Here is a 23,894-nt window from a genome sequence, read left to right as displayed (position 1 = left end):
GAACAGGTTGGTCCCTGTGCTACGCTATGGAGGAGCAAGTCAGGTCACACAGGAGGCTGGGCCTCCTCAGAGCAATTCTGCAAGCACTATGGCAGCACCCATAACTGCCACAAAGTTAAGAGTCATCAAACACACTGAATACATACACACACACACACACACATATATATATGTACATGCACACACATATACACACACAACACATATACACATACACACACAACACATGTACACATATACACACAATGTGCACACACATATATACACACACTACACACATACATACCACATAATATGCACATACCACATACATATATACACAGACACATAAAACACATGTACACATACACACACAGCACATATACACATATACTCACACACCACAATACACATATACATACCATATATGCATACACACACCACATAATATATATTCATACACACACCACATACATATACACACATATACATAACACATACATATATACACATACACACAACACACACATATGCACACATACACACAACACATACATATATACACCTACACACAGTACACACACACATATATACACACACAAACCACACATACACATATCACATACACACACATACACACAAAACACACATATACACACACATACCATATACATATACACATACATACCACATACATTACACAATACACACACAACACATATGTACACATACATACAGCACACACACACACCATACCACAAACCACAGCACCAAAAAGATTACAGCCTGTGTCCTCTTACCATTAAACTGTGTCTACATATTCTTTATTCCATCATCCTGAAAATATCTTGGACTCTCTGGCCTTGCTCTGAGAAGTGCACAGAGCACAGCCCTTTCCTGTGAGAGGTGAGAGCTCTGGGGCACAGCAAGGGCACCAAACATAACCCAGGCCCAAGACTGATAACTGTCAGCTGGGCTAAAGATGTGCCTCGATGACCCTGAGTTCCATGTCCAGCATATCACACATGTGCACACACCCACACCCACACACTCACACACACACATGCCCACACCCACACACATGCCCACACCCCCCCACCCCCCCCCACACCTTCATACCCAATACACCCACATACACACCTCTACACGTACATACACACCTCCCTATGCATATATACAGGTACAAAAACACATAAACACACACATACATCTCTACACATACATACACACCCCTGCACACATTTACATCTATACAAAATATACCTATATACACTCCCCTACATACATGTGCATGCACACACACTCTGTTGCTCAGCAGCTAGCTCTTCCCTCAGAATGCTAATAGAAATATGATTATCTGTTTTGGAACAGTAGTTATCTGGATCAAGTTAACGTTATACTAAATAAGTCAGGTTCCGTCTCGCCACTCACCTCCAGTTGGCTGTAGCAACAGAGTAATAAATGGGGAGGCAAGAAAACAGCTGCAGGAACTCAAGAGAGAGATTTTTTTTTCTTTGAACCTTAGTTTCTTCCTCGTGTAAAACAAAAGGCTGTGTGTTTTCCAAGTCTAGTCTCCATCTATGGAGCACAGCAAAAGGAAAGCTGGGGCCAGGCAGAGCTGGGGGTTGAATCCCATCCTCACACTCTTGGGTGAGCGGTGACCTCTCGGATCTTCTGTTTCCCCATCGGTAAGATGGCACTGCTGTGCAGTCACTGAGATGCCGTGAGAGAGGAAGGGGGATGCCCACCTCCCTAGTGCAGCGGCACACACTGCTCATCTGAGCCTGTGTGTGTGTGTGTGTGTGTGTGTGTCCCTAGTGCAGAGGCACACACTGCTCATCTGAACCTGTGTGTGTGTGTGTGTGTGTGTGTGTGTGTGTGTGTGTGTTTGTAGTCAGTGTGCTTGACCACATATGGGCATGTCAAGGCCAGACATTCTTTTAGGTGTCTCTTGAAACATTTATAGTTGGTGTGTGTGTGTGTGTGTGTGTGTGTGTGTGTGTGTGTGTGTGCAGTGTGCTTGTCCATATATGTATGTTGAGGCCAGTTTCTCTCTTGAACAATTTATAGTGGACATTATGTGTGAGTGTGTATGTGTAGGGGTGTGTATTGTGTGTGTGTGTATGTGTGCAATGTGCTTGCCCATATATGTGCATGTCCAGGCCAGAGGTCAATGCTGGGTGACTTTCTCTATTACTCTCCACCTTTAAATTTTCTTTTCTACATTTTGTTTATTCGTGTGCATGCGCGGCCATGCCACTGCCCGTGTGTGGAGGTCAGTTCTCTCCTTCCACCATGCAGTCTCTGAGGATGCAGCTCACCTCCAGCAGCAGGATGCTCAGCCACTGAGCCATCTCTCCAGCCACTCTCTGGGTTGTGAGATAGGGTCTTTCACCTGGAGCCCATTGCTTTGCCTGGACTGGCTGCCAGGGAGTCTCTGGAGCCTGACTGTCCCACGGGGTGAGGGCTGTAGGTATACACTGTCACATCTGGCTTTTACATGGTGCTGAGTGTCCAAACTTAGGTCTTCATGCTTACACAGAAAGCCCTTTACTGACTGTCTCCATAGCTCTGGTGGTCTGGCATCTTGATGGGGCAGGACAACGGACTTCCCTTTGATTTCTTTTTGAATTTATGTGTATTTCTAGATATTGGAGGGGGATTCCTTTTTGGAGTTTGTTTCTAATTTAGCTCTCCAATGGTAAGAGAACATACTTCCTAGGACTTTTAAATTGTACTAGATTTGCGGGGCATGGTTGTGCATTCTGTAAGTAGAGGCAAGTGGCTCTCCAAGTTTGAGGTCTACATGTGGGTTCCAGGACAACCAAAGCTACATAGTGAAACCTTGTCTCAAAACAAAACAAAACAAAAAACAACTAAACAAACAAAGAGATTGTATTTGCTTTATGGTCTTTATTGGCACCTCTGACCTAGAGAAGCGTTTGTTTTCTGCAAGTAGTTGGGCAAGGGCTGGAGAAAAGTCCCTGGGTCAGATTGGTCGAAGTTCCAGTCAGCTTCCTTGTGTTGGCCCACTCGGGCTGCCATAGCAAAAATTCCTGTGGCTTGGACAACAGGAATGCATTACTCTTAGTTTTAGAGACTGGAAATCCAAGGTGGAGGAGGCAGTGTGGCCAGGTCCTGGAGAAAGCTCACTCTAGGCTTGTAGACAGGCTTTCGTGCTGTGTCCTCACTGGAAGGCCAGAGAGAGGACACAAGCTCTGTTTAAATGGATTTTTTCCAGTACAAGGGCATCTTGGCAATGGGGAGCCAAGGATACCACAAAATCACACCATATAACAAACCTCTTTACAAAATCTTTAAACAGAATCTTTACAATTTATTGAAAAAAATCTAGACAAGAATAGTGTATTAGGAAAATAAGGAGAACAATATCAACTCCATATTGGATTGTCAAGGACCCACCGGCCAGGCCAGAGGCATTGAGCTGTTCCTTATGTTTTTGGAGATCTGTCTGGAGTTGTCAGATCTTGTCTTTCACTGTACCTGACTGGTTAGCCTGGAAGCAGCATTTCTCCTTGGGGAAGAGGCAGGGGCCACCCTTCCCCCACTGTCAGTGGATCTAATCCTAGCTGGCTTTCTCTAATGGTTATCAAGTGGTTTGTGTAGAACAAGAACTTCTTTCCCTTAGGGCCACACAATACTCTCCCTGTCCTGAATAAAGCTGGTAGAGCACCCTATCATATTGTAGAACTATTTCTGTAGAATCTATCTGTTAATAGATTTGGGTCAATTTGGTTTTAACTGGTACCATTCCTGGTATGCCAACAGGCACTTGAGTAGCCATTTTGTCCCCTATGCCAGGGAGTTTCCAGCCTATTAGAAGGGGCAACATGCTCTCTTCTGTAACCACTTCTTGTTGAAACTGGTTGTCAGGGTCCAGAAAGGCTGGAATGCTAGTCAAAGCCCAGGAGAGGACTCATGCAATGGGGCATCCATCTGGTTCACTGGGCCAGCTGATGTGGCAATCAGATCTGATGCCCTCTTCTGGTGTGTCTGAAGACAGCTACAGTGTGTTACATATAACAATAAATAAATCTTTAAAAAAAAAAAAAAAGCATGAACATGCCAGGCATGGTGGTGCATGCCTTTAATCCCATCACTTGGGAGGCAGAGGCAGGTGGATTTCTGAGTTCGAGGCCAGTTTGGTCTACAGAGTGAGTTCCAGGACAGCCACAGCTACACAGAGAAACCCTGTCTTGAAAAACCAAAAACCAAAAACCAAAAAAATAAATAAATAAATAAATAAATAAATAAATAAATAAAAAGCATGAACATTTTTCTTCTGTCTAGAGGGAGAGGCATAGAGACAGGGCAGAGGTGTTTTCAGTACCATGAGAAGTGCCTTTAAGTCTATGCTTAGAAGACAGCCACGGGAAATTTAAAATCTAGAGCTTTCGATAGATAACAGCAGTGAGTGCTCTATCAGCTTATCAGGACCCCACTGAAAACTCTGCACCTTCAAAAGAGAGAGGGAGAGAAATCTGAAACATTTTTCATATCTTAGATTACTTTCTTATAATCTTTACAACTTGCATTTTCATACCTTAAGACACCAGCGTTCCCGTCCTCACTTTCTTAGACCTTTGGAACTTATTTAAGCTCTTCCATTTTTCACCTTACATTCACCTGAGCCAAGAGTAGTTACTGCTGGGAGCCACCATTGCAAGGCAGCTTCCTTTGAATCCTTTGGCCTTGTTTTGCTCTGCTTTCTCTGTCATAGTCAGGTGGCCTGCCTGACACAGGACAGAGACTTTGGAGGAAACCTTTAGCTAAACATAGGAGGGTCTAGAGGACCCATCACCCAACTCCAGAGCCAGCTTTCCAGTAAATCAGAACTTTAATATTATCCACAAAATCTGAGGATCTGCATCCTCAGAAGACAGCTGAATCTTAGCTATACTGAATCCAGTGACCAGAAAGCTCAGAGATAAAATCTAAGCCCTGACCATGAAAGCAGCCACGGGAAGCAGCATTAGTGATGGTGACTGGTGGCTGGCTGCGGCAGACAGAGCAAAGATAAAAACCAGTAAATGTTGAACATAGAAAGCTCACACGCTCCAAGGAGACCAGTCAGAAACAAAGCATGCGGTGGCCAACATCATTCAGACATTCAGCTGGGCCTGACCTCATCGTGGCTCCCATGTTTGCCACAAGACTGGTGGACACACCAGAAAGCACAGAGCCGTCTGCACACACAAAACAGACAAGACAAAACTTTCCAAACAACCAGAACCAGGCAGGCGGTGTGTGTGTGTGTGTGTGACATCTTGCTTTTTTGCCGTGAACAGGAGTCAAAGGGTTTTGTAGTATGATGATATGTGGGTCATATTTGTCTATAAAAGGGTTTTGAGTGCCCCAGACTCAGGGATGACTTGGAAGTCAGTCCAGCAAGGTATGTCAGATCATGTGATTTGGAGGAGAAAGCAGAGGGGAATGGCCAGTGAGCCTGAGGTCAAGCAGGTGAAGGGAACAAGGGAAATAGACGTTCCCACTATGGCTAGGAGGTCTCTCTCCCCCGAGCAAGGGAATGGGACAGGTTGGCACCACTAGGAGTGGGTAAGTGAAATACCCCTACAGATACAACTGAGTGGTGTGGTTTGGTGAGGTTGGTAAGATCCTGATCCTGATAGTAGAGGAATAAGAAGGGGAGGTGTGTCCTCAAAACTCCATCAGACCAGAGTGAGTGGCCCCCATGTCCAGAAGGAAGGAGACTGGTCACTCTGATACCGCGATGCCTACTCGTGGCTATCTGTTGGAGTACAGTGGTTGGGACTAGGAAGTCCAGGCCCCTTCAGGTATTTATGACCAGGCCTAAGAGAGAGCCTAACCCTGATTGGCTAGAGGATGCTCTAAGTCTGATGTCCCCACACTCCGAGGGACATAGGGACAGACAACATGAAGGCACTTTGGACATGGATGAAGTGGTTCATGAGGGCCAGTGGACCCCCCTCCCCATCTTCTGAAGCAGGGGCCTGGAGGTTCTCAGGCTTTGGGAGGCAAGGGAGCCTGGGCAGTTGCTATGCCAACTGAAAGACCTTCGCTAGCATCAGGATTTTAGTTTGGGGGCTTTTTCACCTCTCCCATGGTGCACCTTGAAGGCTACTGCTAAGACCTTCTGCCTGTGGAGTCAGGGTGGCCCTCTCTAGGCACTTAAGTTTAGCCCTAATGTCAGGGAGACTCTGGGAGAAGAAGGACTATAAGGAGTTGTTTCCCATCTGGGGTCTTGGGATCCAGATTGGTTTATTGTAGTGGGGCCTTGGTAAGGTGGTTCAGGAATCTAGATGGAGTTTTGTGCTTGTCTTGGATAGACTCTTAGATTTGTTTCATAATTTCCCTCTTTGGGGGCATCCTTAGAGACTGGCCAGGAGGCAAGCTATGAGTTGCGCTCTAGCTAAAATGCCCCGGAGGTATTGTTCCATTGGGGATGCATGTCAGGGACTCGGCCCTGACCGAGTGGGCAGTGTTAATTTGGTGGACTCTGCCTGTGCCCTATCCTATTCCCAGACTCACTAGCGCTCTCAGGGAGGAGGCTGTTGGTGAGAATCTTATAAACCTCCTGGAAGGTGAGGTTGAAAGATTGAGTATATATTGGAATTCTTTAATAAAGGTGGAGGAACAGTGATATAGGACCCCAATCCTTTTTTTTTTCTCTCTGAGAAAGTTTGCTTAGTGAGAAGATGAAATATACCCTGATGAAGCCATCCATCTGAGGGACTTTCTGCAAAGGGAGAACCATGGCCAGGTTAGGCTGGGGAGGGGGAGAGGGAGGGGTGGGAGAGGGAGAGGGGGAGGGGGAAGGGGAGGGGGGGAGGGGGGAGGGAGAGGGGGAGGGTGAGGGTATCCCATGGCACAGTGAGAAACAGCTGCGGGAAGACTAAGGGCTGATGATGGGCGGAAAGCGAGTGCCAGGGAGATCTGATTAGTGTGGCCTGTTGCTGAAGAGGAAGAAGGGGAGACCAGAGGGGCCAGAGGAGAAGGAGCTGTGGGTCTACGCAGATGGGGGAGGCCCATTAGCTGGGTTAAAAATAGTGAGAATCATCTGCTTCAGGCTTAGCGGCTAGGGGGAGCTGGGCTGAGGAATGGAGAGAGGACTTGGAGAGGTGGGAAGAGAAGAGAAGGCTTCTCTTCCCATTTCCCTGATTGCTTGCAGTACTTAAAAAGGTCCTGAATATTAGGATCTAGGGTGCCATTAGGAAGCCATTTGGGTTGGTCATCTAAGGGTTATTGAGGTCAAATTTAGGGGTCTTTGGGTCTGGTGCTGGGTGGAGAGGCAGGAGGCTTTCTAGGAGGCATCCCAAGGGGGAATGAGATGGTATGGGTGTCACTGTTCAATGGATTGGGGGGAGGTGTAGGAAAAAGGGTGGTAGGAGCCTGTAGACAAGAGCATCCCCAGGTTTCAGGGAGGACCTGAGTGAGGACCAGGGCTTTTGACGAGTTCCAAAGGCTTGCCAGAAAAGGCAAACAAAACAAAACAAACAAACCAAAACCAAAAACCAAGCTCAGGCAGAAGATCTAATCCATAGGAAAAGGACAGGGAATGGGATCCAATAGTATCACAAAGGCCACAAGAGTATGGGGGAGCTGTGGGGGGTACAAGCAGCTTCAGGGGTGCGGGCACAGAATTGCAGCTATGGTGGAGTCTACCCAAGACAAGCACAAAACTCCATCTAGATTCCTGAACCACCTTACCAAGGTCCCACTACAATAAACCAATCTGGATCCCAAGACCCAAGATGGGAAACAACTCCTTACAGTCCTTCTTCTTTAGCTAAAGGTGAAGAGGGCCAGCCATAGCCTTAAATACCATGGTACTTCCACTCCAACAGGCACTTGGGAAATTGTTTACTCTGACTGATGGGGAAACTTCCTGAATTTATAGCTGGGGTGATAGGTGAGTTGGAAGGTGAGTTCGCTGTAGGTGGACTGGAGGGAGGCATAGGGTCTTGGTGTGGCTCAGACCCGACAGCAGGAGCACAGACAACAGAAGAGCCTGAGTTGTGGCACCAAGGAAAGTGTTTTTCCGCTGCAAGGGTATCTCAAGCAATCAAGAGCCAAGGAAAACCACAAAGTCACACCAGGCATCAAAACCCACACAAGAGATTTAACTGGGAAAAACACAGACAGGCTGTGACTGGGCAGAGACACAGCAGAGGGCTGGGCAGAGGGGCAAGTTTGTTTAGGGTCTTTGAAGCATGCGCAGTGAGCTACTGGAAAAGAACAGGGCAGAGGGAGGTATTGCTTGGCCTTTAACTCTGAAACACTGTTTGGCCGACAAATCACAGGGATTCCCAAGTATCTGAGTGCAGGTTCAAGCCGGGGACAGGGTGTTTCTCCCAAAGCTCTTTACTACACTGTTGCCAGTGAGCTAATCCCCTTTGTAGGGAGCTGGGTTGGGGGATGCGGGTGTGGGGAAGCAGGGGGTGAGTAAAGTCCTGGGTAAATGTACACTGTTGGCATGGCCACCGCCATGCCCAAGGCCTCGGCCCCATGGGTTCTCCATCTGCCCACGCTCAAGAGGCATGGCAAATCTTCCCTTGGGGTTCTGGGTCTGAGTGCTTATGAATAACTGATTTGTGTGTGCAAAGACTGGCAACAGCAACTTCCTCCTCCTGGGTGTTTACAGCCTGACGCTGCTCCCTGTAGAGACCTCCCACCGAGACCTCAAACCTTATTTTCAGATATCACTCTGGGGACCAGGGTAGGAGTACACAAACGTGTAGTCTGTACTCCTCATCCGTCAATCATTGAGAGTGGGTATTGGCATCTCTATTACAATAGTAAGTGTGCCTCTTTTCTTTTCAACGTCATCAGCTTTTGCAGTATGCATTTTCAAGCTGTTATTAAATGCACAATTGCTTAGGATTACACCTTTTTATTACCTTAGCTTCTTCCCATTAAACAATGAACTGTTCCGCCAATAGTAACATTCTTTTCTTTGATGTCATTTTTCCCCAATATGATTAACCAGGTTGGTTTGGTATAAGCATAATATATATTTGTCATCTTTACTCCTCTAAAGAACCAAAAAGAGACAGTCTCATGGATCTTAGGCCGCCCTTGAACTCAGAAAAACAAAACAAAACAAAACAAAACAAAACAAAACAAAACAAAACAAAACACTCAGCTGAGAATAATGCTGAATTTCTGATTCTCCTGCCTCTGTCTTCCTAGTACCGGGACAAGACACTCAGGCTTGAACTCACGACCTTCATGCATGCTAGGTAAGCATTCTACCAACTGATCTATATTCCCAGCCCCCATTCTTTACCTTTAAACTGTCTGTGTCCTTTATAGTTAAAGTTTGTTTCTTCCAGGCAGCCTGTGGTTGGGTCTTGCTTGTGTCCTCTGAGATGTTCAGACTCCTGGCTCTTTTGTGATTGCTGACATGGTTAAGTTTAGGCTCTCCCATAGCAGCCAATTCTTCATAGGTTAGTTAATTTCCATGATTAACTCTTATTCAGAGGGCCATTTAATTAATAGACAATGCCCTTACTGAAGATTGGTAGAGATTTTTTTTAAAGTGTGTCTAGTGTTAGCTCACGAATAGTCTTGACGTTTACAGCTCTACCAGGAAGCTAGGCTCTATGAACATTCTTGTTAAGTGACGAGCTGGGAAGAAAATCCTTAAGGTTAACCTGGGTTGACTAAGTCGTCACATGACCAAGGAACTTTTAAATTCCCATTTTAAAGTGTTTAGCACCAGATGTAGTGAGGCACATCTGTAATCTTAGAACTCAGGACAAGAGAATTAGAGGCCAACCTGGGCTAGATAGTAAGACCTTGTCTCCACGGTCTAATAGTAGGGAGGGGGCAGTTCTGAGGAAAAAAAAAAATCAAGGTTTTGAGAAGAAACCCAAACAATTCAAAGGAAAAGAATACTTTCTTCTACAAATATTGCTAGGACCAGGAAACAAAACCAAAAATTGACCAATGGGATTATATCAAACTTAAAAGCAATCAACAAAAGGCAACTTAGAGAAAGGGAGAAAATATTTGCAAACTATTCCTCCAGCAAGGGATTAGAGTCCAGAACAAATAGAAGTTCAACAGCAAAACAGTAATAATCCAACTAAAAATCGACAAATGTTCTGACATTTCTCAAAAAAAAAAAAAAAAGACACCAAAGGATTTAACAAGTACATGAAAAAATATTCAACATCACTTGTCATCACAGCAATGTAGATCAAACCATGAGATGCCACTTACAGTTAGAATGGCTTGTGCAGAAGAAATAGATAGTACATGCTACAAGGATGTGCGGGAACGGGAGCTCTCACGCACGGCTATTGGGAACACAAAAACTAGTACATCCATAATAGGAAACACCTTGGCGGGTTCTCAAGCTAGGGCTGGCTAGACAGCTCAGCACGTAAGGGTGCTTGCCACACAGGCTTGGAAACCCAAGTTCAAGTCCCAGAACCAACAGAACCAACTCCACAGAATCATCTTCTGACCTCCACAAGCATGCCACGGCATGCCCTACCCCTCACAACACTCATACATACACACTGTAATAAATGTAATTATATAAGAGAAACTAAACAGGAGAGATAGATGTCTTAGTGGCTAAGAGCAATGGCTACTCTTCCAAAGGACTTAGGTCCAATTCCCAGCATCCACATGGTGGCTTACAACATTACAACACACACACTGTGTCCACATGAGAAAATGACCATTGCATGTTCTTATTCATGCAGGGAACAAAATCGTGATGGGGCATGAGGGTGACAAATGGCTGATGGAAGCTCAGCCAGAAGAGAGAATAGCAGCTCATGTTCTGTGACACAGTACCATGACTGTGGAGGACAACATTGAATCCTATGCCTCAGAGATAGCTAGAAGAGGATTTTTGGTTTGGTTTGGTTTTTTGTTTTTTGAGACAGGGTTTCTCTGGATAGCCCTGGCTGTCCTGGAACTCACTTTGTAGACCAGGCTGGCCTCGAACCCAGAAATCCACCTGCCTCTGCCTCCCAAGTGCTGGGATTAAAGGCGTGCACCACCACCACCCGGCTAGAAGAGGATTTTTAACACACTCAAAATAACTATGTGAGGGTCATGGATATGCTCACATTGCTGGAGTGGTGGCAGACATCTTTAATACCAGCACTCAGGCAGAGGCACCCATATGGCAGCTCACAATGATCTCTAACTCTAGTTCTAGCAGATGTGATGCCCTTTTCTGACCTCAGAGGGCACGAGGCACACGTGTTCTGCACAGACACGCATGCAAGCAAGACACCCATAAACATACATAAATAAAATATTAAAAACTTAAAAAAAACTGTATCAACTTGGTTATGCCACAGGCTCTGATATTTAGGCATTGTTTCTGATAGTCCTGTGAAGGTACTTTTAGTGAAGATTAGCCTGGAAATCAGAGCTGGAACAAGTAGAGCTGGTTGCCTTCCATAATAGGTGTAGGCCTTAAGCAGTCCACAGTGGCCTTAGCGGAAAACTGATGGCCTCCACGCACAAGAAGGAACCAACTATTAAAAAAACAATAGCAACCTCCTCCATTACCTCTCTCCTCTAATCATATATGTGCACCTCCCCCAACACACATTTATAGTGGTTATGTCCACTCTTTATAAAGAGTCTATCAAATCTGAGAAGAACACAGCAAGTCTTCGTGCTCTTGGATTGCCATGTATAACAGGGAGAAAGCTGATAAACTGGGATGCTGCCCCATCGCTAGCACAGATGGAAACCCTCAGGTGCTGTGGGGAGCTGTTCATGACGGCTAATCTCGTCACCCTGACTGGCTGGAAAGCAGCCTGCATTCTAGATTCTTAGGGGAGCCTCTCAAGAGAATGATGGTTTGTATGAGAGCAAATGAAGGGGAGAGGGTCGGCCTGAAAGTGGATGGTGGTACGCAACAGACTCAAACGGAACCCAAGAAGGGAAGAAGGAAGCAGCATACGTGCACACCACGCTCGCTGCTACTGTGACTACTGTCACTCATGAACGGCTGACCACTTTGGATGTGATTCAAACCTGTGACTCTGAAGAGCCTCCAGCTCTTCAGCCTCCCACTGGGACTGCATCAGCCCAGTCCCTCTTCTTCTGAGGCTCCTTGGGGTGAGCAGACCCTGGGGCTTCTGGCATTCTAGCATGCGTATAACCAAGGACCAGCCAGCCTCCAACTGTGTAAGCCAATCTAATAGGTTCCTTTTTACAGTGCAATTTATCTCTACGGGTTCTAGTCCTCAGAGAACTCAACTAACACATTCCATGAGAAGTTAAGCAATCAATTACCCGGTGACCTGGCCGTTGCGCTCTGAGGCACATACCTTAAGGAACTGAGACCAGGTGTGTAAACCAAAACATGAGTTCACGGCAGCTTCATCAACAAAGCCGAGAGGGGGAAACAAAACCAACAAACCCATAGGTCCACAAGTTAACCGGTAAACAGAATGTGGCATGCCCATACTAACAGAATGTCACTCCATTCTAAAAAGGAATGAGATCTGACATTTGGCACAAAGGCAGGTAGAAGAACCAGGAAGCACTGTGCAGAGAGTGCAGAGAGCCAGGTCCAAAAGGTCACATTTGTACAGGTCTATTTACTTTAGATATCTAGATTAACGGATTCAAAAAAAAAAAAAAAAAAGAAAGCAAATTGTTTGCCAGGGGAGTAAGGGATTGTGGGAGTGACTGCTGCATGGGTATCTGGTTTCCTAAAGGTGGGTGAGAATGTTCTGGGATAGTGGTTCTGGCCGCACAATGATAACACATGCAGCAAAAAGCATTAAAAATGGGCCAGGTGATTAATCATGCTTTGTGTATCTTACCATGATTAAAAGAAGAATTGACAGACACGCAGAGAAGGGTAGAGTATGCTCTTACTAACAGCTTAGTGCTGTGGAAATGAATTTGGGTAACAGAAATACAGCAGCAAATGGAAAGTCCTAAAATAAACCACCAACCTGATCCATAGAAGGCTGGTGGGACTCAAGTCTCAGCAGCACTGAGATCCACCGAGCAGGCAAGTGCCTCCAACCAAAGGAAGACTCAGGACCGCACATTGCCTTGCAGAGTACTAAGGAAGGCGCAAGCTGTTCCAACTCAGCAAGTACACGCACAGAGCTAAGCTGCAGTGTAAGCTGACAAGGCTGCTCCCGGTCCTCTGCAGGTGAGACACTAGCATAGCACAGGGAGACCTCGTTCAAGGCTCTAAGCCCTCCAGGGACTGAGTGGTGCTAGGGAAGGGAAAATCGAGAAGCAGCCCTTTCTGAAGGGTTGTGACACTGCCTGCCTGACCAAGGCTCCACAACTTCCTCTGGGGTGTGCTCACCATCTTCTCCCAGTCCCCCAAGCTTACACCATCCCAGAGTCTTCAGCGTGATAATCCTCTCCCTGGCTCTTAGCTCACTCGTGGTCCTTCTCCAGCATATCCCAACAGACCCAAGGAGTGCAGGCCTCACCAGGCTGGGACACACCTTTTCCTTGATCCCTCTTCTGTGCACCAGTGGCTGGCCCAGCATCATTTACCTTTTGCCAGGCAGAGAACATCATAGTCCACTGGACCGACCGCTACCCTACAGGGCCCACTCTGAGCTCACGGAGGCCTCACATCTCAGTAAGAGGCTGCTGGCACCCACCGCTCGCTGTTGGGAGACCTCACACACTGACCACTGCTACTCCCCAGAGAGAATTCCTTTGGTTCTAATGTGTCACCCCGAGGTGAGGGGGTTAGAGTATGGGGTTTTGACTCCCTTTACTATAAATAATCACCTACAGTATACAGCCTTCCAACATTTCTCATCACATGTACATGCAAATACCTGCATACATTATTATATATATATATATATATATATATATATATATATATATATATATATATATATATATACATATATACATATATATATATATATATATAGTCACAGCCATTACTGAGGGGAGGCCGAATGTCTCAGAGCTGGTACCAGTCCCACTTGACAGACCTTGTGCTTATTAGATACATTGTTAACTGCCTCATCTGTTTGCTGACTAAGACCCACACGGATAGCCAGCATTTAAACCCGTGGAGGGCGCTATGCAGGCACGGAGTTCACTAATAAGATCCCTACAAGGCAGAATCTTTGCAAAATCCAGGCATTGAACTTCAGACCTTGAAAGGACCTTAGCAGTTTCTTGGCCAACATAATGAAAATCAGTCAAGTGCCTAAGTGACTGCTGGGAGACCGGCCCAAGGTCACCGCAGGAGACAAGACAGCACTTTCCAAAGCTGCCCTTTATTTATTTGGTTTTTTGTTTGTTTGTTTTTTAAAAAAAGACGAATTGATTCATGATGCTAATTTTAATATTTATCAAACCAGTGGTGGGAATAAATTTTTAATGCAAAATAACTATTTTGGTCTAAAAAAAAAAATTGAACTGGGCTTTCAACACTACATAAAGCTGTATGAATCCCAACCTACTGTGCAGAGAATAATGGATTCTTAATTGAATCTGTGCCTGAGAGTGGAAGACTGATTTTTAAATGGGAAACCTCACAGAGGTGGTGAGAAGTAAGTTCAGTCAGATAAATTATTCCAGGAGAAAGAGCAAAACCAGGCCCAGAAAATGGCTTTTTCTAAAAGACCCCAAATAAACCCAGTATAGCTGACAGCTGGCAAGCCACAGTGCACACCCATCTTCCTGGCCTCAGCAATTTCGATTGGTCCTCATCCCTGCAGACCCAAATCTCTAAGGCGTCACTGAACTACTAGCGGCTCAGGACCCTGCTTGCGTACATTTATATTACTGGCACCCCAGGACATGCTAACGCTGCCCAGAGTTCTCAAAGGCTATGGGAGGCAATAACTACCCTCGGCTTTCAGAGAGCCTGGGAATAATCTACCATACTTCTCAAAGGCAAGAAAACTGAGGCCCAGAATGGGAGGCGCCTGCTCCAGAAAGGTCACATGGCTCTAAAGGCTCTAATCATACAAGGTAGTGTTTTGCAGATTTGTCAACTCATGGTCCTCCAGCTGTGAGGCCCTCAGAGCCATGCTAATGGGAATCAAGAGAGAATTATGGACATACTATTTATAGGCAGGAGGGAAGGAATTAACGAGGTCACAAAAGCTGGGACACAGGAGATCTTGTTTACTTAGATTCGTACTTTACACTCAACCTTTATTAAACCAGAACACTGTGGGGGGTTGGGAGAAGGGCTGGAGAGATGGCTCAACAGTAAAGAGTGTTTGTGGCTCTTGCAGAAGACCCAGGTTTGATCCCCAGCACACAACCATTTGTAATTCCAGTTCCAAGGAATCCAATGCCACCTTCTGGCCTCTACAGGCACCTGGCATGTACATGGTGCACATACATACAAGCAGGCAAAACTCACACACTTTCCTGATAGTGAACTTGGACTTCAGCTGCAGGTGGTCTTGATGGACCACCATTACTAAAAAGGAAGTCCTTTGCATCATGAGAAACAGGTAACCCCACCATAACTTAGTGGGAGATCTCAACCATTCCGGACCACAGCAGCTGCTTCAGAGCACCCTGTCTCCAGAGTACTCAGTCATCAGGGTCTTCCATTGGATGTCAACCTCAGCAGAAGAGAAGTCCATGAAAACACTTAAAAAAGATGATGTTTGGTTATTTTCCGTTTTTCCAAGAGCAGCTTCACCATACTGCAAATCAAACAATTCCCACAAGGCCTGCTGGTGTGACTGAAAAGACTGCAACCAAAGGCCTCTCAAGACATCCTCTGTGTGTGGGGGGACATCACAAGTCCTCCCCACCCCCCAACCAGTCTTCAGCCTATACAAGGATGAAACCCAGTTGGCGCTCTCTGCTACAGTATAGACTGCTAACTGGCCAATCAAACTCCAAGAGAGACTTGGAGAGTAAGTTCAACCAGTTGTCTTGCGTATGTACCACTACCAGCCCCCAGGGGAAGATTCTGTGCAGACAGAGCGCCCTCCATTGATGATCACTAATCACTGCACGAGGCAGGGAGAAGAAACATCACAGAATGTTGTTCAACAACACCATCTTTATTCAAAAATATATATCTATGAGACATTTCAGAATATACTGCTGCCACCAATGACAGCCTATACTTCTAAATAAAGTCCTAAATTAATATACAAATTTAAGCTTTAAAAATATCCTTTAAGAAAAACAAAACAAAAACAAAGAAAGACTGAAGACTTTCTGAGGAATATGACCCTAAAGGAAAGATCCTTGAGGCCTACGGATGCCCTAAAGAAACACAAAACCAGAAGTCACCCACCCCACCCGCCAGATCAACTCTCAGGGACAAAAGTTTCACTTAAGTTAAACAAGGGAAGTTCGCACACAGTTGGGAGACTGGGGGCATGGTGGAGGCACACAACAAGGAAGATTAAAAACTGAAGCATTTCATTAAAACGAAACTAACTTCCTCACAGGAAATCTGCTGGAAGTGGTGTAATGAGGCCAACACATTCATTTACATAATCGCTACTGGTCACGTCTTGATCCTGCTGTAAGAGTTACGCACTGACTGCTGGTCAGAGACTCCAAAGAATAAACACCATTGAGCTGACCCCACTAAGTTGTCATCAGAGCAGAGCTGCTACAGTCTTTTGGTCTGTTTTGTGGGAAAGCAGTGTCTGGAGGGTGTTCAGAGTGGTGTGTGCATGTGACAGTAAAGTGGCGTGGTGTGTAGGGAGGTGTTCCGCAGCAGAGACAGGGGTTTCACCTGAGTCAGTGCTGTCCTGTAACCTCTGGAGAAAAGGATGCTGACAGAAAAGGCAGAGTGAACAAGCAAACAGCAGCCTGCACTCTGTGAATAACAGCTTCCACGAAGACCAGGCTGGACAGAGTGGAACTGAGTCCCATCTCATAGCAGGTGGGGCGGCTTCTTCAACCAAAGCCTGCCTATTTGGTGACACACAGATTTGCTTTAACGTGTAAAAACGATGTGTGCTTTTTTTTTTTTGGTGATCCTGAAAACAGCAACTTAAAGCAACGAAGCTTCTCAGGCCCCTTCACTGAATTCCTTTTTATGGCTTTTGGACTTCAGCTCTGGGCGACAATTCCTATCACACTAGTAGGACAAAATGGTTTCTGCCCTTTCCAATGTCAAATATAAGCCTGCCAGATTACAGTCATTTCCAGGGCCAGGCCCACTCTTTACTAGACGTAAAAATCGCAACTACATCATTCAGTCATAATGTCAGCTGGCATGATAATGGAATTCAACCCCAAATTAGTCTCCCTCCACTCCCTTCCTCTGCTGGAGGTGAGTTGTTTGAGTACTCCTCTCTCTGCATGGGAGCAAGGATGCATATAGTGGCAGGAACTGCCTGGCACGCTCAGTGTCCTATCTGTAGAGATGTTCAAGTCCAGTCACCATGCTGTGGATGCGTCCACATGGTGGCGTTATTGTAAGCTTCAGGGTGAGAGCAACATGCACGAGAGCCCAGACTCCAGCTGTGGAGCAGTTATCAGCCTGGGCATGCTATCCCAACAGCTCCCTTCCCAGCCCCAGGGGACAGAGGGTCCTGCTTTAGGAAGGTGCTCTGAAACTGGGGACCCTGGAGCAATGTGGCAGGGAAGGCTGTGGTGAGAAGCCTGGCAAACGACTTGTGAGCCCTGCCACTCTGTACCTGCGCTATAACTTTTATGTCTCAGATCAGCTTCGAATCTTACTGTTGGATTCTCTAGAATGCTCGAAAAATAAACACACCTAACCATGACAACACTTCTCTAACAGAAGTGTTTAGATCAGGAAATGTCGGCAATTTGGCAAACTCTTTGTGGCAAAGCTATGCTGCCGACCTTGTGAGCAATGGTGGCCAGGAAAGCCCAATCCCTGCAGCCTGAGTCCTCATTGGGAGCCTGTTCTGAACCTGGTCAAGGCCAGCTCAGACTTCCATGGCATGTGCTGTCACTGAGGCAAGCTTCTCTTGAAAGCTTCCAGAAGTACACATGATTTTCATGGCTTATGGGTGTAAGAGAGCGAAAGATGGAAAAGCAGCAGTGGCAAGAGACATGAGTGGGAGGGAGAGTCTGTGTTCTTAGCAAATATGAATCAAAACTGAGTCCATCTGCATGGCTCTGAACCATGCTCAGAGGGGAGCCGGAGGAGAGTAAGAAGTCAGAGTTCCCCGCTTCATTACTGAGGCAGATGCTGGCTGAAGAGATGGAGCTGGGGCAGGGGACTGTCTCCAGCAGTGACTTGCTTCTTTTCTCTGGCACACATGGGAACCTGGGGCATGATACCTGTCCTAGTCAGTTGAAAAGAGGTCACCAGCAGAGGGCAGAGGTGCCAGGCCCCCTGTGACATTAGGCAACAGCGAAAGGTCTGGCAAGCTCTGAATGTGGGACTTGAGTTCCTTGCGGACCTGGGTTACTCGAGCAAGCTTCTGTTTATACTCCTAGAAAGACAAAGGGAAAAGAGAGCCTGAGTTACACTGCTGGGCTGCTTCATGCCAATCAGCTAGTCCCACCCACTTGTTTTGTATCCCCAACCAGACTGGCAGGGCTCCTCAGGACCAGCATCACACTGCATCAGTCAAGCACCCAAAGGTCCAGCTGTATCAAAGAAACAATGAGTTTGCCATAATGCTGAGAGCCTGTGAAAGGCCATGCAGCCCAGCACATGGAGTGGGGAAGAACACAGCAGCTGACGGATTTGCTGAATGCCCTCAACAGCTGAATAAATATATAGGTGCTCACATGCTGCTGAGACTTTTGAGAGCTTCATCTAGCCCAACAGTTTTCAACCTGTGGATTGCGACCCCCTTGGCAAACCTCTATCTCTAAAAATATTTACATTATAATTCATAACAGTATGAAAATTAGTTATAAAAGTAGCAACAAAATAATTTTATGGTTGGGGTCACCACAACAAGAGAAGTTGTATTAAGGGTTCCGCGTTAGGAGGGATGAAAGCACAGTTTTTGTGTTAAAAGCTTACTGACCACCCCAGATCAATCACTCACAAGCAAGTTCTCTACATGCTCAAAACACTCACCTGCCACCACCGCCTGGGTCTGTAGTCCTTGAAGTCTCTGTGCTAATTTCTCTAGGAGGCTGCCAGCCTCACCTAGAATCTACTCTCCCTGTACCCTCGCCACTGAGAAGGTACAAAGTGCCCTGTTACCACGAGTCAGAGCCCAAAGCCTTGGAGGATCTCTTGCTTCTCTGGGTTCTAGCAAAAGCCCCTCTACCTACTGGTTGAGCTCCACCTGCCTGAGAAAATCCACTTAGTTCCCAAAGAGCAGGTGTCCACCCACACCGTTGCTCTGCAGCCCCCACCCCTTGCTGGGTCCATCCACACCGTTGCTCTGCAGGCCCTGCCCCTTGCTGGTCGACCAGAGATCCCAGTAGCTGCTCTGTGTTAACCTCAGTCCCATCGGACTTCTAGCTTCCTTTAGTTTACACTTCCAATGATAGAAATGGGGCAGGGTTTTCTGTCCTTAGCTCACAACACTTCTAATAAATCTGTATGAGAAAACACTGGGCTATGTGAGGTCTGAGGCTTAGAAACACTAGAGGCTTACCCCCACCCCCCCCCAAACATTTTGTAAGGACAAGGAGGTTTTCAAGGCCCAACCCACGCTGCGTAGACTTTCCTAAAGGTGTGCACCCAAAGCACTGGGAAGATGCAGAGGCCAGGGATTAGCAATGGTTCTGGCTCTTCCATCCTAGTTAAGACACATTTCCTACGGAAACCAGGCTGTCCCTGAATTCACAAGAGACCCACACACCTCTGCCTCCCAAGTACTGGAATTAAAGGTGTGCACCACTACACCCAGCAGTAATTTCTCAGTTCTTCAATGCCAAATGCCTTGCACACAGGACACAATCTTGAGGATGTATGGAAAACTATTAAAGAGGACTCTTCCATCAAACCAGGAAGCTCTGGACACACGCGCCTCACTCCATATCCGCCACACCCCACAGTGCCCAGCACAGTAGCGAGATAAATTAGCAACACAGAGAACAAACATACGTATAGGAATCTTCCTCAAACTTGGACTTCAGGCAACACTTTCATTCCTGCAACGGAAGCCACATTTAAGCCTGGGCTCTACAAGGCCAAGGCCCCCTGCCTCTGCCTGCACCAATATTTACGTGGCACTTGTCTTAGACATCAGGCCAATGGTCTCTTTCTAGATGTAACACATGACTAATCATAGCACTTGGAAGCAGGGCTGAAGCAGGAAGATCACGAATTCAAGGCCAACCTGGGCTACACAGAGAGATCCTGTTCAAAAGCAGAACAAATGAAAGCCTTGTGGGCCAAGAGGTTTAAATAATCAACAGGGCAAGCAGGCCTGGCCTCCAAGTTCCTACTGCAGTCAAGACTGCCTTAGAACAAGGGCCTCACGGGGCAGCTCAACAGCCCAGCTTAGTGACAGACAGGGACAGGCCTCGCTGTAGCTAGCCCTCTTATGGTCACTGAGCAGATTCCATCTCCTCCCTTGTTGAAGACTCAGGCTTTCCAAATGAACTCAACTATAAATGCTGTCACGGTCTATCAAAGCATTCAAGAACAAGCCCAAGCAAAACTACCCCATGTGTAACTTCAGTTCAGTTCACATTTCTATTCTTTCCTGTTTTGACACTCCCCAAGGTAGGGGAGTGTACTCCCCACTCCAGCCCCGAGGGAACTTCCCAGTGTCCTGGTTTTAAGCAGGGCAATAAGAGCTCAGGAAAATCAAAGACTCTCATGCCTTTCCTCTTAGCAGTGTGTGGTCCTCGAGCTGTTGCTGAAAGGCTCCCTTGGAGAACAGTGTGCGTCACAACTCCTGCCTCCTCCACAATGAGACCTGTGGCGATGTGAATAAAAATGGCCCTCTCAGGCTCATATATTTGAATCCCTGGTCACTAGAGAGTGGCACTAGTAGAGGAGGGTTAGGAGGTGTGGCTTTATTGTCGGTGTAGCCTTTGCAGGGGAAGTGTCTCACTGCGGGTGGACTTTGAGGTTTCAAACGCCCATGCTAGGCCCAGTTCTCTCTGCCTGTGGATTAGGATATATCTCTTAGCTATTGCTCTAGTGTCATGTGTGCCACCATGTTCGCTGCCATAATGAACTAAGCCTCTGAAACTGTAGACAAACCCCCAGTTAAATGCTTTCTCTTTTAAGCGGTGCCTTGGTCATGACATCTCTTCACAGTGATAGAACAGTGACTATCACCCAGCAGTTTCCTGTGAGTAGGCCCACTAGGAGCACTCTGATTCCCAAAGGATGAAGTTTTCCTGGCTCTTTAGCACTCCAAAAGCCACTTAAACAGGGCAAGGACAGAATCCACAGGCTATTTATTCAGAGTCTCCTATGCTTGTGTGTGATCCTGACCCAGGCATGGGAGTCTACTACTCATGCCTCCCTGTTTGGTCCATGCATTTAAGAGATTAGGAGTCACACCATCAACACCCCAGGATGCTGTTGCTGCAGTGAGTTTACTAGCCGTGGTCTCTCTGGCAGCTGCCCCCCACCCTCCACCTACAATACAAGGTCTTTGTTGCTCTCATTCTTCGCTGGTGCCTTCCCTAAGAAGCCTAGGCAAACCCAACAGTCCCACCCACATGCTTCCTACTTGGGCATACTTCAGTCCCTAGCTGCAGCCGCCAGCCTGCCCACTGAACATCAGTGCAGAACCCTGAAACGGGTCACATCACATCTGACCTTCTGCCACCACCGGAGTCAAGATCCAGGGGACTGTGATGAGCTTCTAGAGTCTCTGTGGCTGCCAAGCAATGTTTCAAATACAGATAGCCTAAGGTGTGTTCTGAGATAATGTCTAGGATTTATGCTCTTGGCAAAGCCTTGGAGTCTTGCCTCACAGCCACAAAGTACAGGAGAAAGTGCACTAACAGCACTGGCTAACACTGTGAACTCAGGGATCATGGCACAGTGAACAAAGCGTTGAGGGAGCAGGGCCTTCCACATTCTTTGCCTTTTATGGCCAGGGCAGTGAGCCAGACCTGACATGCTACAGATGAGCTCTGGGGTAAGAGGTTAAAATGACAGTGACCTTTCTACAGCAATTTCATTTTTGAAACAAACAAAATTGTGTTTCCTCTAGCAACTCACCTAAAAAATGCTGACCCGAATATAAGCTTTTTCAAACCCACTCTTCCCCTGGCTAGAGTGTTTATATAAGTACTAACACTGGGGTGGCCTGAATGCTGAAAAGCAGCTATGGGGCACCATGGCTGTCTCCTTTATCATATTTTGCTGTGATAAATATGGGACATAGGGCACAGCTCCTCCTAGGTGAAAATCATGTGCAATGCAGTTCATGAAGGGCCTTGCTTTAAATAATGGTGGTACCACACTGAATGTAACTCCAAGAGCTACTTTGTAACATAGAGAAGCTGGCTTTTGAGCCTCTGGAGTGCAGCACTTACCTAGCGTGCACAAGGACACAGCTCCAATGCCAGGACCAGGAAGTGGGAAAAGAAAAAGGAAGTAAACTTTTACCTGGATGTGGTCTAACCTAGCCGAGGCCCTCTCAGGCCTCAGAAGGCTCATCCTTCAATGCTCACAGGACCTGCTCTTACAATCAGAAACCTCAGCAAGCACATCTGTTCAGCCATCATCTGGCTGAAAGAACAGCACCTATATCTTCATACTGGAAATAAGAATGCTGCTTCAAATTTTCTGTCACAGATCCATGTAGAACAAAAATCGTCACTAACCTGTCCCTCTCTCCCTGCCAGCTCCAGGGCAGCTACCACATTTCAGAAGGATACATTCTGGGGATCAGAGCAGGGCTGGAGCTGCTGAGTAAGACGCTGGGGAAGATACAAGGAGAAGAAGACACTGTGGCTGCATCCCCACGTCTGCGGACTGGTCAGCTTAATCACTAAAGCCATTGACAAGCATGCACAGAGAACCTTCTAAAAGGACAAATGGCAAATGAGTACAGAGGAATGTCCTCTGGACACCCATCCATCTGTCACATGACAGTGGGCTTCTTAAACACTGGAACATACACAAACTTTTTCTGGGCCCTTCTTTTTCCTCTGGGGACCCTCAAGTGTTTCGACAAAAACCCCAGTCTTGGGGCTCGAGGGATGGCTTGGAGGTTAAGAGCACCTGCTGCTCTTTCTGAGGATCTGGGTTCAATTCCTAGCACCAACATAGTGGCTCATAACCATCTGTAACTCTAACTCCAGGGAATCTGACACACTCCTCTGGCCACTGTAGGTTCCAGGCGTGAACATGATGCACAGATGTATATGGAGACAAAACATGCATACCCATAAAAAATATTTACAACAAACAAACAAACAAAAAATCCAACACACATATCTGATAGGGATTTTCATAAACAGGGCAAGCATACAAAGTTACATGTCTATACAGACACTGAGAACATTGTAACGGATAAAAACAAAATACTTTTAAGACTAGGCAATTCCTGATAATTTTAATGTGGTGAAAAAACAAAACAAAACAAAAAAACCCTAGACATTTACAATTTGAAGTGGTAGGCCTATAATCCCAGCTATTTGGGAGTCTGAAATAACAGGATCCTAAGTTCAAGGTCAGGTTGAACTACAAAGGAGTTTAAGGCTAGCCTCAATTGAAGAAGGAATTCCAAGGCCAGCCTGGGTAACCTAGTAAAATCCTGCTTCAAAATAAAAAAGAAAAGAAAAAGAGAGCAGGAGACACAGCTCGGTGGTAGTGTCATATTCAAGGTCCCATATTTAACCTCCAGTTCCTCAGAGGTAAAAACAAAAACAAAAGCAAGCAAACAAACAAGCCCCACATCAACAATTTAATAGAAATCTATAAAATACAGTGAGAAGACTCCTGTCCTTCAAAGTGCAAATACTTGTGCAAGGGGACTCTTCACAATATAGAATACCAGGAAAATCAAAATACTAAATTATTTTTTTAAGACAAGGTTTTATGTAGTTCAGGCTAGTCTCCATCTTCCCCTGAA

The 23,894-nt window shown here is 46.3% G+C and overlaps 1 protein-coding gene and 1 long non-coding RNA gene across 9 annotated transcripts in view; one reads left to right on the top strand and one right to left on the bottom strand.

Moving 5' to 3' along the window:
- Window positions 1–1,500: 1,500 nt before the first annotated feature.
- Window positions 1,501–22,934, top strand: 2010009K17Rik (RIKEN cDNA 2010009K17 gene). Its single transcript, NR_040609.1, has 4 exons — window positions 1,501–1,667; window positions 6,662–6,742; window positions 9,172–9,221; window positions 22,663–22,934. It is a non-coding gene; the product is annotated as an RIKEN cDNA 2010009K17 gene (long non-coding RNA).
- Window positions 15,091–23,894, bottom strand: part of Rprd1b (regulation of nuclear pre-mRNA domain containing 1B) — a 49,733-nt gene continuing 40,929 nt past the window's right edge. For 3 of the 8 annotated variants that reach the window (NM_001291134.1, NM_027434.3, NM_001291136.1), the window contains one exon: window positions 15,091–18,368. In NM_001291134.1, the coding sequence (NP_001278063.1) occupies window positions 18,219–18,368 (150 nt within the window). In that variant the 3' untranslated portion in view covers window positions 15,091–18,218. Of the gene's footprint in view, window positions 18,369–22,641; window positions 22,738–23,894 lie in introns of all 8 variants that reach the window. The other 5 variants (XM_006500163.2, XM_011239773.2, XM_030252069.1 and 2 more) reach the window with 3 other exon arrangements.

The sequence above is a fragment of the Mus musculus genome, chromosome 2 (genome assembly GCF_000001635.26).
Source record: "Mus musculus strain C57BL/6J chromosome 2, GRCm38.p6 C57BL/6J".
NCBI lineage: Eukaryota > Metazoa > Chordata > Mammalia > Rodentia > Muridae > Mus > Mus musculus.
The sequence above is the reverse complement of the archived record's forward strand: the minus strand, read 5'-3'. Positions and strand labels throughout refer to the sequence as shown.